Raw genomic sequence first — 18,131 nt, forward strand, 5'->3', positions numbered from 1 at the left:
GTACAATATTTGCCTGAGATGTATAGGAGTAGAAGTAAAAGTATTGAAAATTGGAAATACTCCAGTAAAGTAAAAACACCTCAAAAATGAACTTGAGTACATGTACTTAGTTACTTTACATCACTGTTTACAACTCCTAGCATCTGCTCCCTATCTCTCTCTCCATCCTTTCACATCCACCCATCCGCCATGCCATAGCGAGCCCCCCTCCAAGGAGTTTGGACGCTTTTCTCTAAATAAGGCTGCCTTATCGTGGTTCCTGTCATTTCAGCCTTTTCCCAAACATCCCAAGCAGCCTCTGTGGCAGCAGCAAAGTACAGCCTGCACATTCTTTCTCCTTGTATGGAGAAATGCCCTGGACCTGCGCGCCTCTGTTTGGGACAGCCTGGACTCGCCATTGGCTGGGGCCGGTGAAGGGAGGGGCATGCGGGGACTCTGATGCTTTAAACAAACTTTTCAGTAGGACTGCCTGTTTCCCTTCCCATTACACTCTGTCTGTCTGAGACAAAGACAAACAGGGGGCTTGAAGGACTCCGACAATTCACTATACCTGAAACCAAGGTGAGATGGATTTGAGTTTTCTACTATTTACTATTTACGTTGCATGTGTAGTTCTATGTCAGCTCTGTTTTTTGTTGTCATTTCAGAGCACTTGAAATCTGATTACTGAGTGTTCACTGTTCAGTTCTAAACTGACAGTTGGGTGATGGGTTTGTGTGTGTGAGAGCTGGTTCAAAGCACCAGGTCAGCTGCTGCAGGGGTTGTCCTCCTCATCCGTTGAAATGAGTAGCATCTCACCTTGGACCAACACGGCAAATTAGACAGAGGAATTTATGTATGACTTTCATCTATATATGTATTTTGATTGCTCTCTTTTACTTTCTCTCTGTGTCTCTCTGTTTCCCTCACAACACACACACACGCACGCACACGCACGCGCACGCACACGCACACACACACACACACACACACACACACACACACACACACACACACACACACACACACTTGTGATTTAGCAGCTGTCATTTTTGTCTTTTTATAGCCAATGAGAGCTTGGCGTTCTGCTTGAGTGTGTCTGGGTCAGGAGTTCCCTGCTCTTGGCCCCTCTCTAGTCTTCTCTGACCGTGAACAATGGTGACCTGTGGTCAGAGCTTTTAGGGTGCAAGGTCACTAGCTGTCTGCTTGATGATGACATCAGGTTGTGTGTGTGCTTGTGCTGGACACATGGGCTCTGTCATCCAAAAGGGATGGGGAGGGTCACACAGACTGACTGTGACAGATCTCAGTACAATCCCAGCCTCAAACCCAACCGAACGCTTGAGTCACTGACAACAACAAGGAATAGTGCACCTCCGCCACTCAGTGAAACACCGTTGACCCACATGGTCGAGAATGCTCAAAGGTTTTCTAGGAATTGGAATAGTTTTTGTTTCGTATGTATCCAAAAAAAATAAGTGGAGTGATGAGATTATCACTCTAGTTATAGAACTGTTTGCTTTTTGATGACTTGAGATGGATTGATCAATAATTCAATTAGGCTAATTAGGGAGATCCTGGAAGAATACACAAGAGAGAGATAGTGGGATTACCACATTCCAATGTCTCCACTTGGACTATTTATAATTTGAACCGCCTTATGAAAAGCCCCTCAAGGAACATCTTAATGAGGTGGTACTCATAATAAGTTACATCACTGCAGCACAGTTAAAACAGTCTGGAAAAGTATAAGGGGGTGGGGGTGGGGGGGGGGGGGTCTCTAAGGGAGAGTGAAAGAGTCCTAATCAGATTGGAGAATTCCTCTGTTCATGAAACCCTGAAAGTGAGTTGGATTTGTTTAGCCTGCAGCTTCCTTGTTGACTGCGTCACACATACTGTAGCAGCTGGGCAGATGTCCAGTAACATAAAGTAGGCTACCTACCTATCACTATAGGGCTGTCATGATTACAACATTTAAGTTGACCATTAAAATTGTAAGACAAATAATTGCGATTAACGATTTTGCGATTTCTGTTTGCCTTTTAGGCTTCGTAAACAAAAATGGCTGATATGACAAATAAGTGAATTATATAAAGAAATGACTGACATTTTTAGTAATTTTATACTTAAATAGTTGCTCAGCTTTACCAGCTTTACATTTTTTTTATTATATATTATAGCAAATAATTGTGATTAAGCGATTATGTAATAATTGTGACAGGCCTACCTATCAGGTCACAAGAACTACTGAGTGGAGAGGAAGATATTGGCAGCAAGTTAAATAGCTAAAGTGAGACAATGTAGTTAATGTCAGCACTGGTAACAGCCAGTTCAGGAGGAGTTGTGACATAGTTTTATCATTAAGTATAAGCTTAATTTGGCATTCAAATGATTAAGACAATGCAGGGACTCTAGAGTCTGTACAGAACTCAAGTATATACACAGGCTGATATCCATTTGTGGGGATATAAAGGTCACTTGTGAGGTTATACTTTATAGTGATGTTCCAGTCCACATAATTATGCACATGCTATAATATACTGGACAGCGGAGTAGGTGATTGCTCTACTGTGCAGTGATGAAAGAAGTACTCACATGTTTTACTTAAGTAAAAGTACCAATGCTGCATTGTAGATGTAGTACTCTGTTACAAGTAGAAGTCCCGTATTCAAAATGTACTTGAGTAAAAGTACAAAAATATACTTAAAGTACCAAAAGTAAAAGCACTCATTGTGCAGAATGTCCCATTTCACAAGTTCAAAATAAATGTATAAAATATCTTTTGAAAATAGCCGATCTACAAGCTCACAATGCGGCCCACCGCGACGCATTGTGAGCTTGTAGATGTGCTATTTTCAAATGACCGAAATATATAAGTGGTTAGTGTATGTTTTGTAATAATAATCAAAATCTACAAAGTATATATATATTATATTCATATAATTGTAGTGGAGTAAAAGTACAATATTTTCCTCTGAGGTGTAGTGGAGTAGAAGTAAAAGTAAAAGTATTGAAAATTGTAAATACTGAAGAAAGTAAAAATACCTCAAAATTGTACTTAGTTACTTTATATCACTGCTACTGTGCATCGGCAAGACAACTGAGCTTACAATGTACACAATTGGCGAGAGCATTCATTTGAATATGGATCCACTGAGGGAGAAGAGATAAACGTAAAGTAGATACTAGGCAAACCAGTTGTAATTATCCAAAGCTTCCTGTGAAGCCTGTGTGAGTCATACATGTCTGACATGACGCACACTTTTTCTCTGTTAATAAAATAAAACATTTGTACAATTTGTCAATTTGCTGCTTGGTAAGATTGACTTATTCACTTCTGCTGCTTGATAAGATTAAGTGCTAGGCATATGTGCTTATGATTTAATAATTAATTTGCCATATAATCTATAGAAAACAAACACATGCACATATGGGTGAACTATTCAATTATTGAACAACATAACATGGTACCACATGTTAACATCACCTCAGTGCCCCTGAATGCATGATGTCATACCTCATTACTGTTCTTTGTGTTCATATGTGTGACTAATCTATCACAATCACCTGTTCCTTCCTGTAGAGCGAAACAGCCAGACATACTGTCTGTTATAGCCATGCCCGCTGGGCACAACACCCTCCCAGAATACACCAGAGAACACTAAATGCAGTATATGTAGCCTATATATGGTGCGCAGTGCGCACACATACGCAGAATGCACAACGTATGCTTGCAGAACCTGTGTTCCGAGTGTAAACAGCGTTATAGTGATGGTCTAAATCTGGCTGCCTCTCAAGGTAACCCTGGAGTGCAGCAGTGTCATTTTCACAATCAACTGTGAAGTGGTCTGCAGTAACTCTGGTGCGTATTCGGGGAGAGTTTATTACCTCCCTTCTTCATAAAGAAAGGTTGAGGAATGGAGAGAGTGAGCTAGATAAAAGAGAGAGGGAGAGAGAGGGAGAGGCAGACATAAAGAACAAGAGCTAGGCTGAGAGACTGACACTTAGCGGAAACAATTTGTGCAATGAATGATTTCATTTTACTTTGTAACAGGGGACTTACAGAGAGAACTTGTTGATTGTTTGGGACACTCTTTGAATCCATACTTACTAACTGAACACCCTTTGTATCCATACCAATGAACTGGGGATGAAATAGCTGGAACATAATGTTCTCATTTTCCGAGTGCTATTGCAGAAGCTAGGGAGGAAAAAGCTGCAGTTGGGTAAATGGAATCCAATGAGTGTTATAAATTGAGCAATGAGCGATATTCTTACGCAACAAATGAACAGTCCTTCCTGACAAGAATATGCAACACAGGGCTGTGCCAATTGGTTGGGTGCATATTCACAACATCCCTGGTTTGACCCCCAGCATCTCCTCTATCTACCTACATTAGTGATGTGTCGTTCGTGATCGATTCGTTCAAAATAACTAGTTCATTTGCCATGAACGCGAACGAGCTCGTTCACTTTCTGAAACAGTTAAGTTCACGCGCAACGTGAAAAAAAAAACGCTCCCGCGATGGTGTTTTACACACATTATAAAACATACATTAACCACTTTAGCCCTATTTTATACCTAGGCTATTTGAAAATAGCAGATCTACAAGCTCACAACGCGTCGCATCGCGACGCGTTGTGAGCTTGTAGATCGGCTATTTTCAAATATGTTAGTACTTTTACTTTTGGTTCTTTAAGTATATTTTGATGGCAATACTTTTGTACTTTTACTCGAGTAAATTTTGAACACTAGAAAATAGCGCTACTGAACGAGAACGTGAACGAATCATTTGAACGAATCATTCCCGTGAACGTGAACGAAATCGTTCGTTCACTGAAATGAACTTTTTTTCCCACCACTACTCCTCTATCTATCTACACAAAGCAAAAACTGAAAAAGCATGCGCGATCACTGTTGCTCGCTCCGATCTAACCTGTGACCTGTACCTTTTTGACCGCCTGCAGGCCCACATCCAGCCGCCACCATGTCAAGCAAGCGTGCCAAGGGAAAGACCACCAAGAAGCGGCCCCAGAGGGCCACTTCGAACGTCTTTGCCATGTTCGACCAGTCACAGATCCAGGAGTTCAAGGAGGCCTTCAACATGATAGACCAGAACAGAGACGGCTTCATTGACAAGGAGGATCTTCATGACATGTTGGCCTCTCTAGGTGAGGGGACCTTTAACGCTCTAGCTTCAGCCTTATAATGTTGAATTGTCTTGTAACAATAGAAAGTGCTTTTTAAAATCTGAAAAGACACGAAGCATCTAACGACAGTTTGTGCCTCCCCCAGGAAAGAATCCCTCAGATGACTACCTGGAGGCCATGATGGCCGAAGCGCCAGGGCCCATCAACTTCACCATGTTCCTTACCATGTTTGGAGAGAGGCTCAATGGCACCGATCCCGAGGACGTCATCCGCAATGCATTTGCCTGCTTTGATGAGGAAGGGTCTGGTGAGACACAAAAAACTGGATGTCAGATAGATACAGTTCCTGTGTAAAATGTTAATGCATTTTATCTATATTGCACTTTTCATTAAAGGTACGTGTCAACTTTACACAAGAAATGGAGGGCAAATTAAAAACAAGTAAAACACAACAGCAACAAAGTCATTAATTAAACAGACAAGAATAGGAATAAAATGGATTCCAAAATGGTGTGCCATGGGATTTTGTGACAACCACACATTATTATTGCAATCTATATAACTATACAAAAAGAATGAAAGAAAGTTATGAATTATATTTTTATTTACTATATCAGTACTGCACATCAGTAGTAGTACTTTTTTCCCCATACAGAGGCAAATTATGTACACTAAAAACTAACTATTTTAACCACTCAACCTGGCATCCATTTTTTTTGTACCTTTGTCCCAGAAATAGCCAATATACAAACTCACCACATGTGTGTGGGGGGGGGGGGGGGTATTACACAGGGCTTAGTAAAGAAAAAATTACATTTAGAGTGATAAGACTGATAACGCATGCTATATAGAGGGCTTATTTGCACAGGTGTGTCTGAGAGTTTAACTTGCCTTGAGCACAAAAAGTTTGAAAACCACTGCATTAGCATGGGGTTTAAATAGAGAGTAACGGATGTGTTCATGTACGTACTGTATTCCAGGTGTGATCCATGAAGACCACCTGCGGGAACTGCTGACCACCATGGGAGACCGCTTCACAGACGAGGAGGTCGACGAGCTGTTCCGCGAGGCGCCCATCGACAATAAGGGCAATTTCGACTACGCTGCGTTCACCCGCATCCTTAAACACGGCGCCAAGGACAAGGACGACGAGTAGGTGGCTGCTGGGGGGGATATCTGCCTTGCGTCCACAGTCCACACACACTGCAACCCAAATAAATCCTTTCTTCCTACCTCATAGACGCTACAGATCCCAAGAGAAATTGTCTAGGAATATTGAAACGAAATGAACGAAACTCAGACCAACTCTGATCATTCATATCTGCAAAGGTTTATGAAATGTAGGGACTTGGGATTCATTTGGGATCCAGGGCAATACCGTTCTGCAATAACACTCCTTTTCAGCTTTTGTCAGTGAAGTTTATCCATGAACAGAGGTGTAATATAGTATTTGCAGCTTCATACGGATTCCTCCCGCTCAATGTATGCAGAACCAGGATGGGTGAAGTGTGTCAAGGCAAGCTTCAGCCACTCTGCTTTCATATGCTATAGCTGTTGCAGGACAATGCAGGGGGGAGGCCAGTTTGACTTTTGAGGTTATATTGACCGCCAGTGTGTGCATGAGCTGCCAAAGTCAGCACTATACAGTAGAGTACACACCAGCCTCGTTGGCCTCTTCTTGCCAATTAGCTACCACACCTGCACAAGCACTGCGACAAATAGCCCTTGTTTTCTAATATAAATGTACCTTCCTTTCTAATATGAAGCAATATGTACGGGAAGATGAAGATTTCTCATCGACCTTGATGTTTTAATATTGTAAAGTTTTGACAATCAAATGTGGCTTACGTTGTGCGTTACTGCTTTGTGTATCATTCCAAGTTCATCTAGAAATTGTTGGTAGAATTGTAAAGTCACATTCCCCCTCCGTGTACCATGTATTTGTTATTGAAAGATATGTCAGCACTTCTGAAGGAATTCAGCCTTGAAAATTGTCCAGTCAAGGATGTCGAACGGCCAGTGGCTAGGGATGCCACTGACCACAAGGAATCTTTGGATGTTTGCATCGGTTATAATTTTATAGAGTTCGGAAATCAATGTACCTTGTCTGAGTGAGACTACCGTTGTCCCAGTCTTCCCAATTCCAGATGTTGGTCACTTCAGTGCAACTTTACTTTTATATGGAGACAATTAAAAATGTTCCCCGTTCTCAAAATGTGTCATTTGTTGTGTGAACCCGATAAGACACTTAATTTGACCAGTTTCAGTATCCTGAAAGTGCTACTGTCTATAATCTAACAATGGGTGGAGACTGGGCATTGCAGTTCCATAGCAAATCCATGATGCCTTATCACTTTTAAGAGCCTTATTTAAAGGGATAGTTCACCCCCCCCCAAAAAAAATAAGCCTTGAACTCATGGAGATTTATTTGTTTTTGTCGCATTCCTAAACCAATAACTTTATGATCGGCGGTGTCTCCAGTAGGAGACTCAATGGAGACCGAGTCTCAGCCGTTCATCAAATTATTGGCTTAGGAATGCGACAAACAAAGAAATCTCCATGTGGTGAGTAATCAATAGAAAAAAAGTCATTTTGGGGGCTAATTATCCCTTTAATTAATGCAGTGTTTGTTTTCTCCTTGATTTAATATGGCTAAAGATGAATATGCTTTTATGATTTGAATATCAAACAGCACTCTCAAAGAATCCCTTTGGCTTTGCTTTGATGGGAGGCTAACAAAAATGTCTAGCTTGCATTGGGGAATAAGTCAATAAGCAAGAGCAGAATCTGGACCATTATGAAAAACTGAACTTTTATTTCTCTGAAATGCTTATACAAAGACACATTTAAAATTTAAGGCATATATTGCACAGACTATCCAAAGTTTCTAAAGTAGAACGGGGTAGGCTCCCTTGATCCTAGGTTTAAGGCACAGTAGCCAGTTACACTGCCCATGGTGAAATGAACTTGAAAAACATGTTTTAGAATGCATTTGGTCACACAGAAGCTACACAGTTTTAGATAGAATCATGCCAAAACAAAATGTACAAGAAAACAAACCTGAACGAGCAGAATTTACATGCATTTTTCACATTGTCTGCTATGACCAAAGTGTCACTCTCAATCTTAAACCTGATATTTAAAACCTGTCTGCCTAAACCCATATCCAGCATCCAGCCTTTTTCCAGTATCGCCACCAGTAATGTGTTGTCACAGTGGCATGATTATCAAAAACATTATAATATTTAATATATGACCCATGCCTGGTCATGACGACCTGTGTAAATTGAGGTATAAATGCACATTGCTCTAGTGCAGAGATTCCCAAGCTGTGGGTTCAGGGCCCACTGGTGGGCCATGAGGATATTGCAAGTGGGCCCCCAAATAATTGGCAAAACAATATCGATTGATAGAATCTTTTTTTTTTTAAGTAAAAAAAAAAAAATAAGTCATGGTATTTAAACCAAAAAAAAAAAAATCTGTTGTGATGCCAATAAATAGGAACTTATAGTATGCTACATTAGTTCCATTTATCCAAGCCGGAACACAATCGACTGATCATTAAAATAAACATGCTATGAAAATGTAGGCGGCTTATCCATTCATTGGCCCGTGAAAGGCTTCTTAGATTTTCAGGTGGGCCCTGATCTTGAAACGGTTGGGAACTGCTGCTCTAGCAAGTACCTGTAACATAACATCCACGTGCGTGGCGTGCACAACTCAGATGAGAGAGGTTGAGTTGAGGGTTTCATAGCTGGCACAAACCAAAGACAAGAAGAACACGATATTGGCGGTGTGTCAGTGCTTGTCAGTATGCTAGTCTAATAATAATAATAATAATAATAATAGCAACACAGAATTACACCTCCAGTCTTCTCCTACTCGACATCCAGCAAAAATAGAACCCCTGTAACAGACCCTAGTACGATGGCACACGTAAACATTACTGTATTATGAGAGGCTCTCTAGTCTGGACCCATGTCAACCGATTTCTAAAAAAGGCTATTCACCTCATAATGCTACCATATATTCACACCAAGGAACGCAACTTTAAACTCTTTACCTTGCAACTTTGAATACATCCTAGTCAGCATTCGGCCATATAACGTGCTACGCGGATAAGACAGTTTCATGGAAACTACAACCTTTATGTACGACTAGAAATTCTACGGAATCCATTTCACTACAGTACGCAGATGGAAAGCACGGCTGATTTTGCTTCTAAAGTAAATGAACGGCTCCAATAGTACATCCAACTGACTATAAATTTGATCTGCCGTGTAGATGGATGCATTGAGCACCAACTGGCCCCTTTGTTATTAAGACATTCTGGTTTGAAACACGATGACCAAATTCTAAGGCCCCAATGACTGGGAAATCTGAGGACACAAAGCTTAAAATGTTTTGCGCAATGCTTCATCCATTGAGGAAAGGATACAAGAAGCACATGCCATCTCAAGTATACTGTACCATAATCCACCCCCACAGGAACGATAAGAGCCTGGCGGTGTCAATTCAGCTACAGCGCCACCACTGAAATTGATTTCTGCCACAGAACCAATGTGACCTTGTCCACTTCATCTTACACTGACATGTGCAACCCCCACACTCCAGACACAAGCGCACGCACGCGCACGCACTCACACACACACACACACACACACGCACACGGAAGTTGTATACAAAAACGATCAAGTCTGCACAAAAAGAAAAACCTTTCTCATATGTACACATTGAAAATACTGGCTTGCTTGCAACGTTAAGATTATATATTGCAAACCGAACTAATACATTGGAAGCGTACCTGACAGGACATGTTAATTTAGGTGGGTGGGGTAGTGGGATATTGTCGGTTGAAACGATAGAAAGAATCCATGCATGCCACTGAAGGCCAGTAGCTGCAAGACGAGGGAGATGGGGATGAGATATAGGGACAGGCGCATGAGTAGTAAGTCACACGCATTCTGCCTGCCTCCTGTCATACAGACTGGACAGGGCGGGAGGGCACTCGGAAATGAAGGCCAATCTAAACAAAAACAAGATGTCTAAAGTGCACAACTACATTGGAGCATGCAGCTGGTGTAGAAATGTTCAGCTTATTTAGCCAAGATGGGGGGTGATTGACAGACGCCTGGTCAGTGACATCATCAACTGTCTTTTTTTTTCTTTTTTACATTCAAGAAAGTCTGGTATCGCTACTGATGAGGCTGGATCTGCTGGTGCTGGAAATTTGAAAACAATTAAAAACGTGCTACAATTCAGGGATATATACGCCTCCTCACCTCTCACTCTCAAAAAAAAAGTTTAAATAGTGGCGAGGGACTTTAAAACGACATCATAAATGTGATAAAAATATTTTATCCTGCATTCTGGAATGTTGAGTTTTAACGTAGTAGTGTTGTAGTGTTGAAATGTCTTGACCAGAAACTGCATCTATCGAGGTTTTATCTTTTTAACAAAAAGGTTGTTTGACCAAAAAAAAACATGTCTTTAAAACACTTTTAAGTCCCGTCCCGACTTATGACCTCTTGTGAACCTTCCTCAGGCACAGACTTCCATGTCAGAAGGGCTATTGATGAGGATGCACAGTCCCTTATACTATATACAAAGTAGGCCAGTCTTTGGGTAGTGTTGGGGCCTCTCTCTTATCACTTCCATATAATCACAGCGAAAAAGCCTTTTAGTTTCTAGTTGACCGTTTCGCCCACAACACACAGGCTGTGCTGGGGCCCCCAAACAGCTGCATTTGGGGATTTGACCACAAGATGGGGGCTACTGGGCTGTCTGGCCTCGCCGACCATGCTCCACACACTGGGGACTGAGACTGGATTTTTTGGGGCGGTGCCGCCTGAAGGGATGGAATGGAGTTGGGAGGTCAGGCCCAGAAACGGAGTGATGGTCGCATCGGAGGGAGAGGTGGGGGCTAAAGTGGGCAGAGGAGCGGAGGTGTTGACCAGGGCTGTGGTTGCAGCACGTAACGGGCTTTGAACCGACAGTGGCTTCAACAAGTGGGATTTGTGGAACGGGGTCGGCAAGTAAACTGGAATTCTTCTAGAGCCTTGGTAAGAGGCGATGGGTGGGGAAGGGGCAGCTGGACGGGGGGCTAGGGTCGGAGAAGAGGTCTGGCTCAGATCGGCGGATGTCCACCGGGTCCCTGGAACAGGGGCTGAGCTGGAAGTTGAAACTGGAACGAAGACCGGCGTAGCGGGCGAAGACGACAACAAAGGGCACATAGAGAACGCTGGGGTGGAGTTGAAAGCTGGGACTGTCGCAGCGGGTGACTTTGTAGGTTGTTTTTGTCCCGTGAAAGCAGTAGAAACTGGCATTAAAGTCGGCACGAGGTCTGGCACGCGTTGAGGTTGGTTCAGATTGGGAAGTTTAACACTCGTCTTCTCCACCGCGTTCCACAGGGCTTTAGCCATGGGAAACAGAGAAGGTCTCTGAGACGACACGCCTGGAGCCGAAACCGACGCTACCGAAGATGCCGAAGACATCGCGACCGGGGCCTTTACGTGGTCGGGAGCCGGGGCGGAAGGCCGCACCACCATAGCCTTCTCCATCAGACTCTGCACTCTGGAAGGATCCATCACCTGCTGGCTGTCGTCTGGGGGCGGCGTGGGACCCATGTCACTGACCTGTGCCTCCAGCACCTCCTCCTTTACCTCCTCCTTTACTACTACTACTACAGCGTTTGTGGATCTGTTCTGGCTCTCCTGAAGCCTCTTCAGGTTCTCCTGCTCCGCGGCCCTCTGCAGGGCTGCGTCCACCAGCAGCCTCAGGTCGCTGAAGTCCTGAGTGGGGAACAGCTCCGGTGGCGTGGGTGGAGGCGTGTTGAAAAGCCCAACCGTGGGGCTGCTCCCGCTGCCCGCGCTGCTGATGACCGTCGTGTTGACCCATTGTTCCTCCGCTTCCCTCAGGAGACCCTGTGCGTGGGGGCAGAACCAGTCAATTAATCCATCGGCAGATTTTTTTTATTTATATCTAATAATCGGTTTAGTGATGCATCATGTATGTACAAATACTGAATAATGTAGAACAGCATTTACAACATTACGGTTTGTCTTTGTTGCATATTATAAATTAAGGGTTGCAGGGTAAACAATTTCTAGATGTGTTTACTATACGGTAATTGAACATTCTTTCGAAAGAAAGAGTTGAAAGAGTAGAATGAATACTTTACCCCAAATGTTTCTATAAATTACTCACCCTGTGCTGCCCTAAATACTAAATAAATACATTTGTTTATGGAGAATGAAGAATCCAAAAACGAAAAGAATAGAATTGAAAAAATAAAAAATAGGGGTCCAATATTAAAAACAAAACGTATTTGTTTAGAAACTCTCAAAGTGTAATCCGAGTGTCCTGTATGCAGTCTGTGTCCTCATTACTTCCAAAACTGTTTTTTTTTCCGCTCAAACTTTGTTTAAAATAATGCACAAATGACGCACACACCTGGGCGAGCGTGTTCGAGCGGTGAATTGAGCTGGTGTTAATTCAGCTCGTGTTGAACCCCACCCACATGCCTTCCTCGCTTGTGCAAGCATGAGAAAGTTTACAAAGGAAGTGATTTAAGAAGTAAACTTCTCAGCAAAAAAGTTGTTTTGGTACGGAGCATACGGCTGGATACAGGACATTTGGAGTAGTTTGGGGTGTTTATAAAACAGATTTTGATACAGTTTAACTGTTACTATATATATTTTCTTCTATTCTCTTCGTTTTTTGATTATTAATTCACTGTATAGTCCTTTAAATCCGATTCTGAAAATAAACATTTGTTGCCGGCCTACCTGCGTGTCAAGCTTCATCAGGGCCTGGACTGAGCCTTCCCTGCCCGGGTAGCCCGCTCCCGTCAGAATAGCGGTGGCTGTGTTTCCTAGGAGACTGAGGTCCAGTGTAGGAGTGGAGCGGATGACGGAAGGGCGTGGCTGGGACGAAGGGCTTTCCGGGGAGCTGGCCCTCCCTCCCCCTGGGGAGGGGCGTCCTTCCACCTTGCCGCCGGCCTTGCGAGAGATGGTGAACTTGGTGGGGTCTTTCCCGTCTTTGCGGAGCAGGTCGGGGAGGAGGCGCCGGCGTGCGTTGATGAACCAGTTACAGATCTATGGTGAAAAAGCACAGGTGTTAGAAGAACCACTACAGATTGTAAAGTCTGAATATAAGATGTATTATATAATACAGGGGTTCTCTTCCTGTGGGTCGGGAACCCCAGGGGGATCCCCATATGAATTTGAGGGGGACCCCATGACACCTAAGGACTTTTAAGACCTTTTCTATACCTCAAAAACAAACAAAAAAAGAAAAGAAAAAGACCATTACTGCACCAAAAGTAATCAACAAACTAACTATAAAACATTGGCCAAATACTCAAATAGTATAAGAAAGGCAAAAATTGTGACAATAGCCGTTGCGAGGCGTTGTGAGCTTGTAAATCTGCTATTTTCACAATATTCATCTGTGGAACGGAGTCCAACAAAATGGGGGGTCCCCAGTTCAAATATTATTATTATTTTGGTGGGGTCACAGCCTGAAAAAAAATGAGAACCACTTATATAATACAACACATGCTTAGCGGTGTTAGGAAGATAAGACACATTTAGCATTTCTATCAATATTTTTATTTCTCCAATATAGTTTTTCTCCCAATATGATAGGTCGGAACACTTTACCTCCAATAAGCCCTGCCTACATACTTCATCAACAACTCTCTGAGCCTGTGATTTGAAGTAACATCCACCCACACATTCTCTATCGCCCACTGCACTATAGGCCCTCTAGTGGCACAACCTCCCACACAGAGAGAGAGAGAGGGAGATTAAAGGAGGCAGAGAGTGAGAGAGATGAGGGCCTTCAGACAGCTGGCATTAATTAAGTTCTGAACTGAAATATGCTGAGCCACATAGAAGCCAGCCAAAGGCATTCCATTCAACTGACTACATAATAGTGAAGCCTGCTGCCTCACTCTGATCCGTGATGCTTTAATGTAGGCCTAACTTGTGTCTACAAAACTTTTGTGTGCATGTGTATGTAGTACATTACAAGGAAAGAGGAAATGTCTACTGATAGCGTGATGAAGTGAAAAGGGAAGGCTGAGTAAGTGTCAGACTCAGCATAAAAACTAAAAACAAGAGTGCGTCTTTACAGTACATGACATTAGAACGCTGTTGTTTTGAGTTCACTAGCAGAACATGATGAGAAGAACTGGCTAGTGTTCTGAGAAAAAGCTAGCACAAGAATGTGTATTATGTAGCCACACTAGCGCAGCACCACTTATTTGACCAAAGAGTCTCTGCAACACAATGCCAGAAACACCATGTCTACAGATTCTACACACATTTCATTCAATGCCTCCCGACTCTCCACATCCACCCACTAAGCACTACCCTTTAGTGTAGTTAGTAGTTTTAAACACACTAGACTAGCTTATAGCACTGGGATAATTAGATACTGGAACAGAATTGCCCATCAAATGACATTTTTGACAGTCAAGCAGCTACAGTAAGCTCTCACAACCAACACTGCTCCAGAAAGCACTGAGCACAACACAGAGAAAAAAAATGAAAATCCACTATTTTTAGCTGGATGCTTCCCCTGTTGTTTGACATGGGATCACACTGCTTACTCTGACCTTGCAACGTGCGAAGCCGCCCTGGATAAGAGTGTATGCTAATTTTAAAGGTAACATCTCTCACCTGCAGCACAGAGAGGTTGGTCTGACCAGACAGGCTGAGTTTCTCCTGCTCTGAGGGGTAAGCATTGAAGCGGTGCTCATACAGCCAGCTTCGCAAAACCTGCACCGCCTCCTTAGGCAGGTTACCACGGCGACGGCGCTTCCCCGAGAGCCCCCCTCCTGACAGGTCGAGGGCTGAGCCGTCATCGCTGTCCGACATGGCCGAGGAGAGCTCCTGTTCCCGGAGATGCTCCTCTTCCAGAGCTAAAAGAAAGGGGGGAGAGAGAGAGAGCGTCAGTCACTGTCAATTCATAATATTCCACAAGTCAAAACAGCCAGGTATGAAGATCACAATCACAGTTTGCAATTAATCACAATTTTGTGATTTGTTATAATCACAGATCATGAGCATTTATTTTGGAAATGCAACTGGATAGATGCACAATCCAGAACAGTAGAGCTTGTTATGTAGTGGTGACAAGAGTCAGGCAATTGGTGACTGATCAAGGAAACAAGGTAATTTGAGTTAGTTAGATTTAGACAGAGTAGAGTACAGGCCATTTGAAATTTTTCTCCAAAGAGGGTTAGGCAGACTAGCTAGCTAATGTAAACCCAACAATAGGTTAGTGGCTGGGACTTTATTGAGGTACTCGGATATCTCTGGTTGGCCACTGGAGGGAATCTCTCCTCAAAATGGAGCATGCCTTGTCCTAGGGGTGGGCTATAGAATGCAGTAAATGTCTTTCTCCAGGCCTGGCTGAAACCTGACCCCTGGGGCAGCGCCTGTCTTCACAAAGGAGATTGTGTGCATATCAACATCACAGTGGCCGGTAGCCAAGGAATCTATTGACCATGCATAGAGGGCTGTTTTCACCTCATGTCAGTGCACAAGAAGTCATGGGAGGAGTTGACAATCTTTTGAATTCTTCTCATTTAGATGTATTATTAGACTAGAATTAGACCAGGTTTAGATTATGTCTGGAAGAGGAAATACATTCCATTGTTTTTTAGCAAATCAACTATTTTAATCCAGCTGATCCACAGACCATGCTGTATTTTTCTGTAGCCTCAACAATAGTTAAATCCCTTTATAGGATAATAATCCCAAAGCCAAGTATTTAAATACCAGTTCCTGTGCCCCAAAAATCATCAAAGTATCTCCTTGCTTCAAATTATGATGTCACAATGTAAACATTCATGGGGAATTAACAGGAAAGGGTGAAGCAGGGGATGTAGCTAGTCTCCATATCTAACATTTACACTACAAAGGTCCATGACGGTGTAAAAGTATTCTGTATGCATCAGGTCTCCCATTCATCAACAACATGCCACATTAATGGCACCTCTCAGATTATTCTCGTCCGTGTTGCCTCTAGCTTTGCGAGGTAATGAAATAACCACCACTTTCTCTTTAAAAAAAAAAGAATATACCAAGTAGCCTACCACAACCACTGTCTTTAAGTTTAGTAATGGTGAAAAGAATATCCCACCTAGAACGCACTATATCTTAATAGCATGCAATTTAGTTGTGTTTGTACAAAACACCTCAACTTGTTATCATAAAACGTAAATAAGCCAGTCTTAATATATATAACATCTGTAGAAATGTCAGCACGTAAAGTGGGAGGCCTGTGACTGTGTGTGGAGTGCTTTAAATATTTCCAGATATTATTAAAAGCAGCAGCCTTCAGTAACCAGAGGCGTAAAGTAACTAAGTACATTTACTCAAGTACTGTAGCCTAATTAAGTACAACTTTGAGGTATTTTTACTTGAGTATTTCCGATTTTCAGTTATTTTACTTCTACTCCACTACATCTTCAGGACACATGTTGTGCTTTTACTCCACTATTATTTGAAAACTTTAGTTACTAGTTACTTTGTAGATTTTGATTATTATTATTACAAAACATACATTAACCACTTCGGCCATTTGACAAGAGCTTGTAGATCTGCTATTTTCAAAAGCTTTGTATACATTTGAAAACTTGTGAAATTACTTATTATTATTTTTAAAAAAAATTACACTACTTTTGTACTTTTACTCAAATAAATGTTGCCTTTTACTTGTAACAGAGTTACTTAAAAATGTGAGTACTTTTTTCCCACCACTGTCAGTAACACGTTACATTACATTCTGCTGGAGAGAGGACATGACGTGCTTACAACCCAAACCAACACACGGGGGGATTTCTGCTGTGAAGTGAGTTTGAATGTGATTGTTTGGAATGTGAGTCCAGAGACAGACATCATCCTCCTAAACCCTCCACTTCAGTCTGGAACGTTTTTAATAATAACACTGTTCATCATCATCATCAACCATCACCAACAAATAATTAGCCATCTCTCCATTAACCCGTGTGTGTGTGTGTGTGTGTGTGTGTGTGTGTGTGTGTGTGTGTGTGTGTGTGTGTGTGATTGAAGCGCACAAAGAAAGAACCGTGCGTGGACCACACACACACACACGCACGCACGCCACTGACGCCAGATGGACACCATGCTTGTAGCTGCTTAGCTGTCTAGTCTAGTTGTCCCTCCAAATTCAAACACAAACACACGCTGGTTGCACAAAGACACATTCCATCCATACACACACACACTACAAACGGCCACGCACGTGGAACAACACGCACACACACACTCACAGAGAGATTGATTTGATCGCACATTTAAATGAAGGAAAAGACGGTTAGGAGGGAGCTGGGGGGGGGGGAGAAAAACGACAGGCTCCTCACCTCGTTTGAACGGTTTCATTCTTTTGTTGGTGCCTGTGCTTGGAAAACACGCAGCTGTGTGGATCGTGGAAGTTCCTCCTGGTGGCTTTTTACAATCAATGCGTGGCCGTGCCGTGCCGACCTAAACCTAAACCTAACCCAACCGGGGCCAAGCGATCACACAACGGGATCTTTTCTTCTGCCCGTCGCTCCTAAAAGGTGTTGCGCGTTTACAGTGGATAAAAAAAAAAGAGAGAAACTTCAGTGTCTGATGGACTCCTCAGTGGCATTGATGTGTTTCTAGAGGGAACAGCGTGTTTCCATCCTCCGTATAACGTCTCCCCTTCTTTCTTTCTTTCTCTCCTTCCCTCTCTCTCTCTGCAACAACACAACTGTTTGGTAGTGATTGATTGTTGTCTGTCTTCTTCTTCTTGGCTTGTTGTTCTTTTTTTTTTTTACCTGCAGCTGCAGCGCCAGCAGCTCCATAGACGCCAATCTTCTTCTTGACAGTCTGTCTGTGCGGCTGGAGCGGGCCCCGCCCCCGCGGCGCCGTCCGCGGCCAATCACGGCCCTCCGTTCCTGCCAGACGTCCCGTTGACTGACAGGCCCCCGCAGATAGCCGATC

At 42.9% G+C, this 18,131-nt stretch overlaps 2 protein-coding genes across 2 annotated transcripts; one reads left to right on the forward strand and one right to left on the reverse strand.

Annotated features, from left to right (window-relative positions):
* The first annotated feature begins 429 nt into the window (after positions 1-429).
* myl9b (myosin, light chain 9b, regulatory) lies at positions 430-7,338 on the forward strand. Its single transcript, XM_080423114.1, has 4 exons — positions 430-561; positions 4,948-5,151; positions 5,276-5,437; positions 6,111-7,338. The coding sequence occupies exons 2-4, from the start codon at positions 4,968-4,970 to the stop codon at positions 6,284-6,286; spliced, it is 522 nt and encodes a 173-aa protein (XP_080279240.1). The 5' UTR covers positions 430-561; positions 4,948-4,967; the 3' UTR covers positions 6,287-7,338.
* A 585-nt stretch (positions 7,339-7,923) lies between these two features.
* On the reverse strand, positions 7,924-17,906 carry tgif2 (TGFB-induced factor homeobox 2). The gene is made up of 4 exons (XM_080423888.1): positions 17,528-17,906; positions 14,817-15,058; positions 12,918-13,226; positions 7,924-12,053 (listed from the first exon to the last, which is right to left on the reverse strand). Exons 1-4 carry the CDS (start codon positions 17,544-17,546, stop codon positions 10,818-10,820), a joined length of 1,806 nt encoding a protein of 601 aa, XP_080280014.1. The 5' UTR covers positions 17,547-17,906; the 3' UTR covers positions 7,924-10,817.
* Positions 17,907-18,131: the final 225 nt, after the last annotated feature.

The sequence above is a fragment of the Gymnoscopelus braueri genome, assembly GCF_963280865.1.
Source record: "Gymnoscopelus braueri genome assembly, chromosome: 3".
Lineage (NCBI taxonomy): Eukaryota > Metazoa > Chordata > Actinopteri > Myctophiformes > Myctophidae > Gymnoscopelus > Gymnoscopelus braueri.

Excerpts from the sequence above, each read along its gene's own strand:
- tgif2 (XM_080423888.1), bottom strand. Across the intron at positions 13,227-14,816 it reads CCAACCTCTCTGTGCTGCAG|ATCTGTAACTGGTTCATCAA; the intron begins GTGAGAGATGTT and ends TTTTCACCATAG. Across the intron at positions 12,054-12,917 it reads TGATGAAGCTTGACACGCAG|GGTCTCCTGAGGGAAGCGGA; the intron begins GTAGGCCGGCAA and ends CCCCACGCACAG.
- myl9b (XM_080423114.1), top strand. The coding sequence starts at position 4,968 with ATGTCAAGCAAGCGTGCCAAGGGAAAGACCACCAAGAAGCGGCCCCAG. Across the intron at positions 5,152-5,275 it reads TGACATGTTGGCCTCTCTAG|GAAAGAATCCCTCAGATGAC; the intron begins GTGAGGGGACCT and ends TGCCTCCCCCAG. Across the intron at positions 5,438-6,110 it reads CTTTGATGAGGAAGGGTCTG|GTGTGATCCATGAAGACCAC; the intron begins GTGAGACACAAA and ends ACTGTATTCCAG.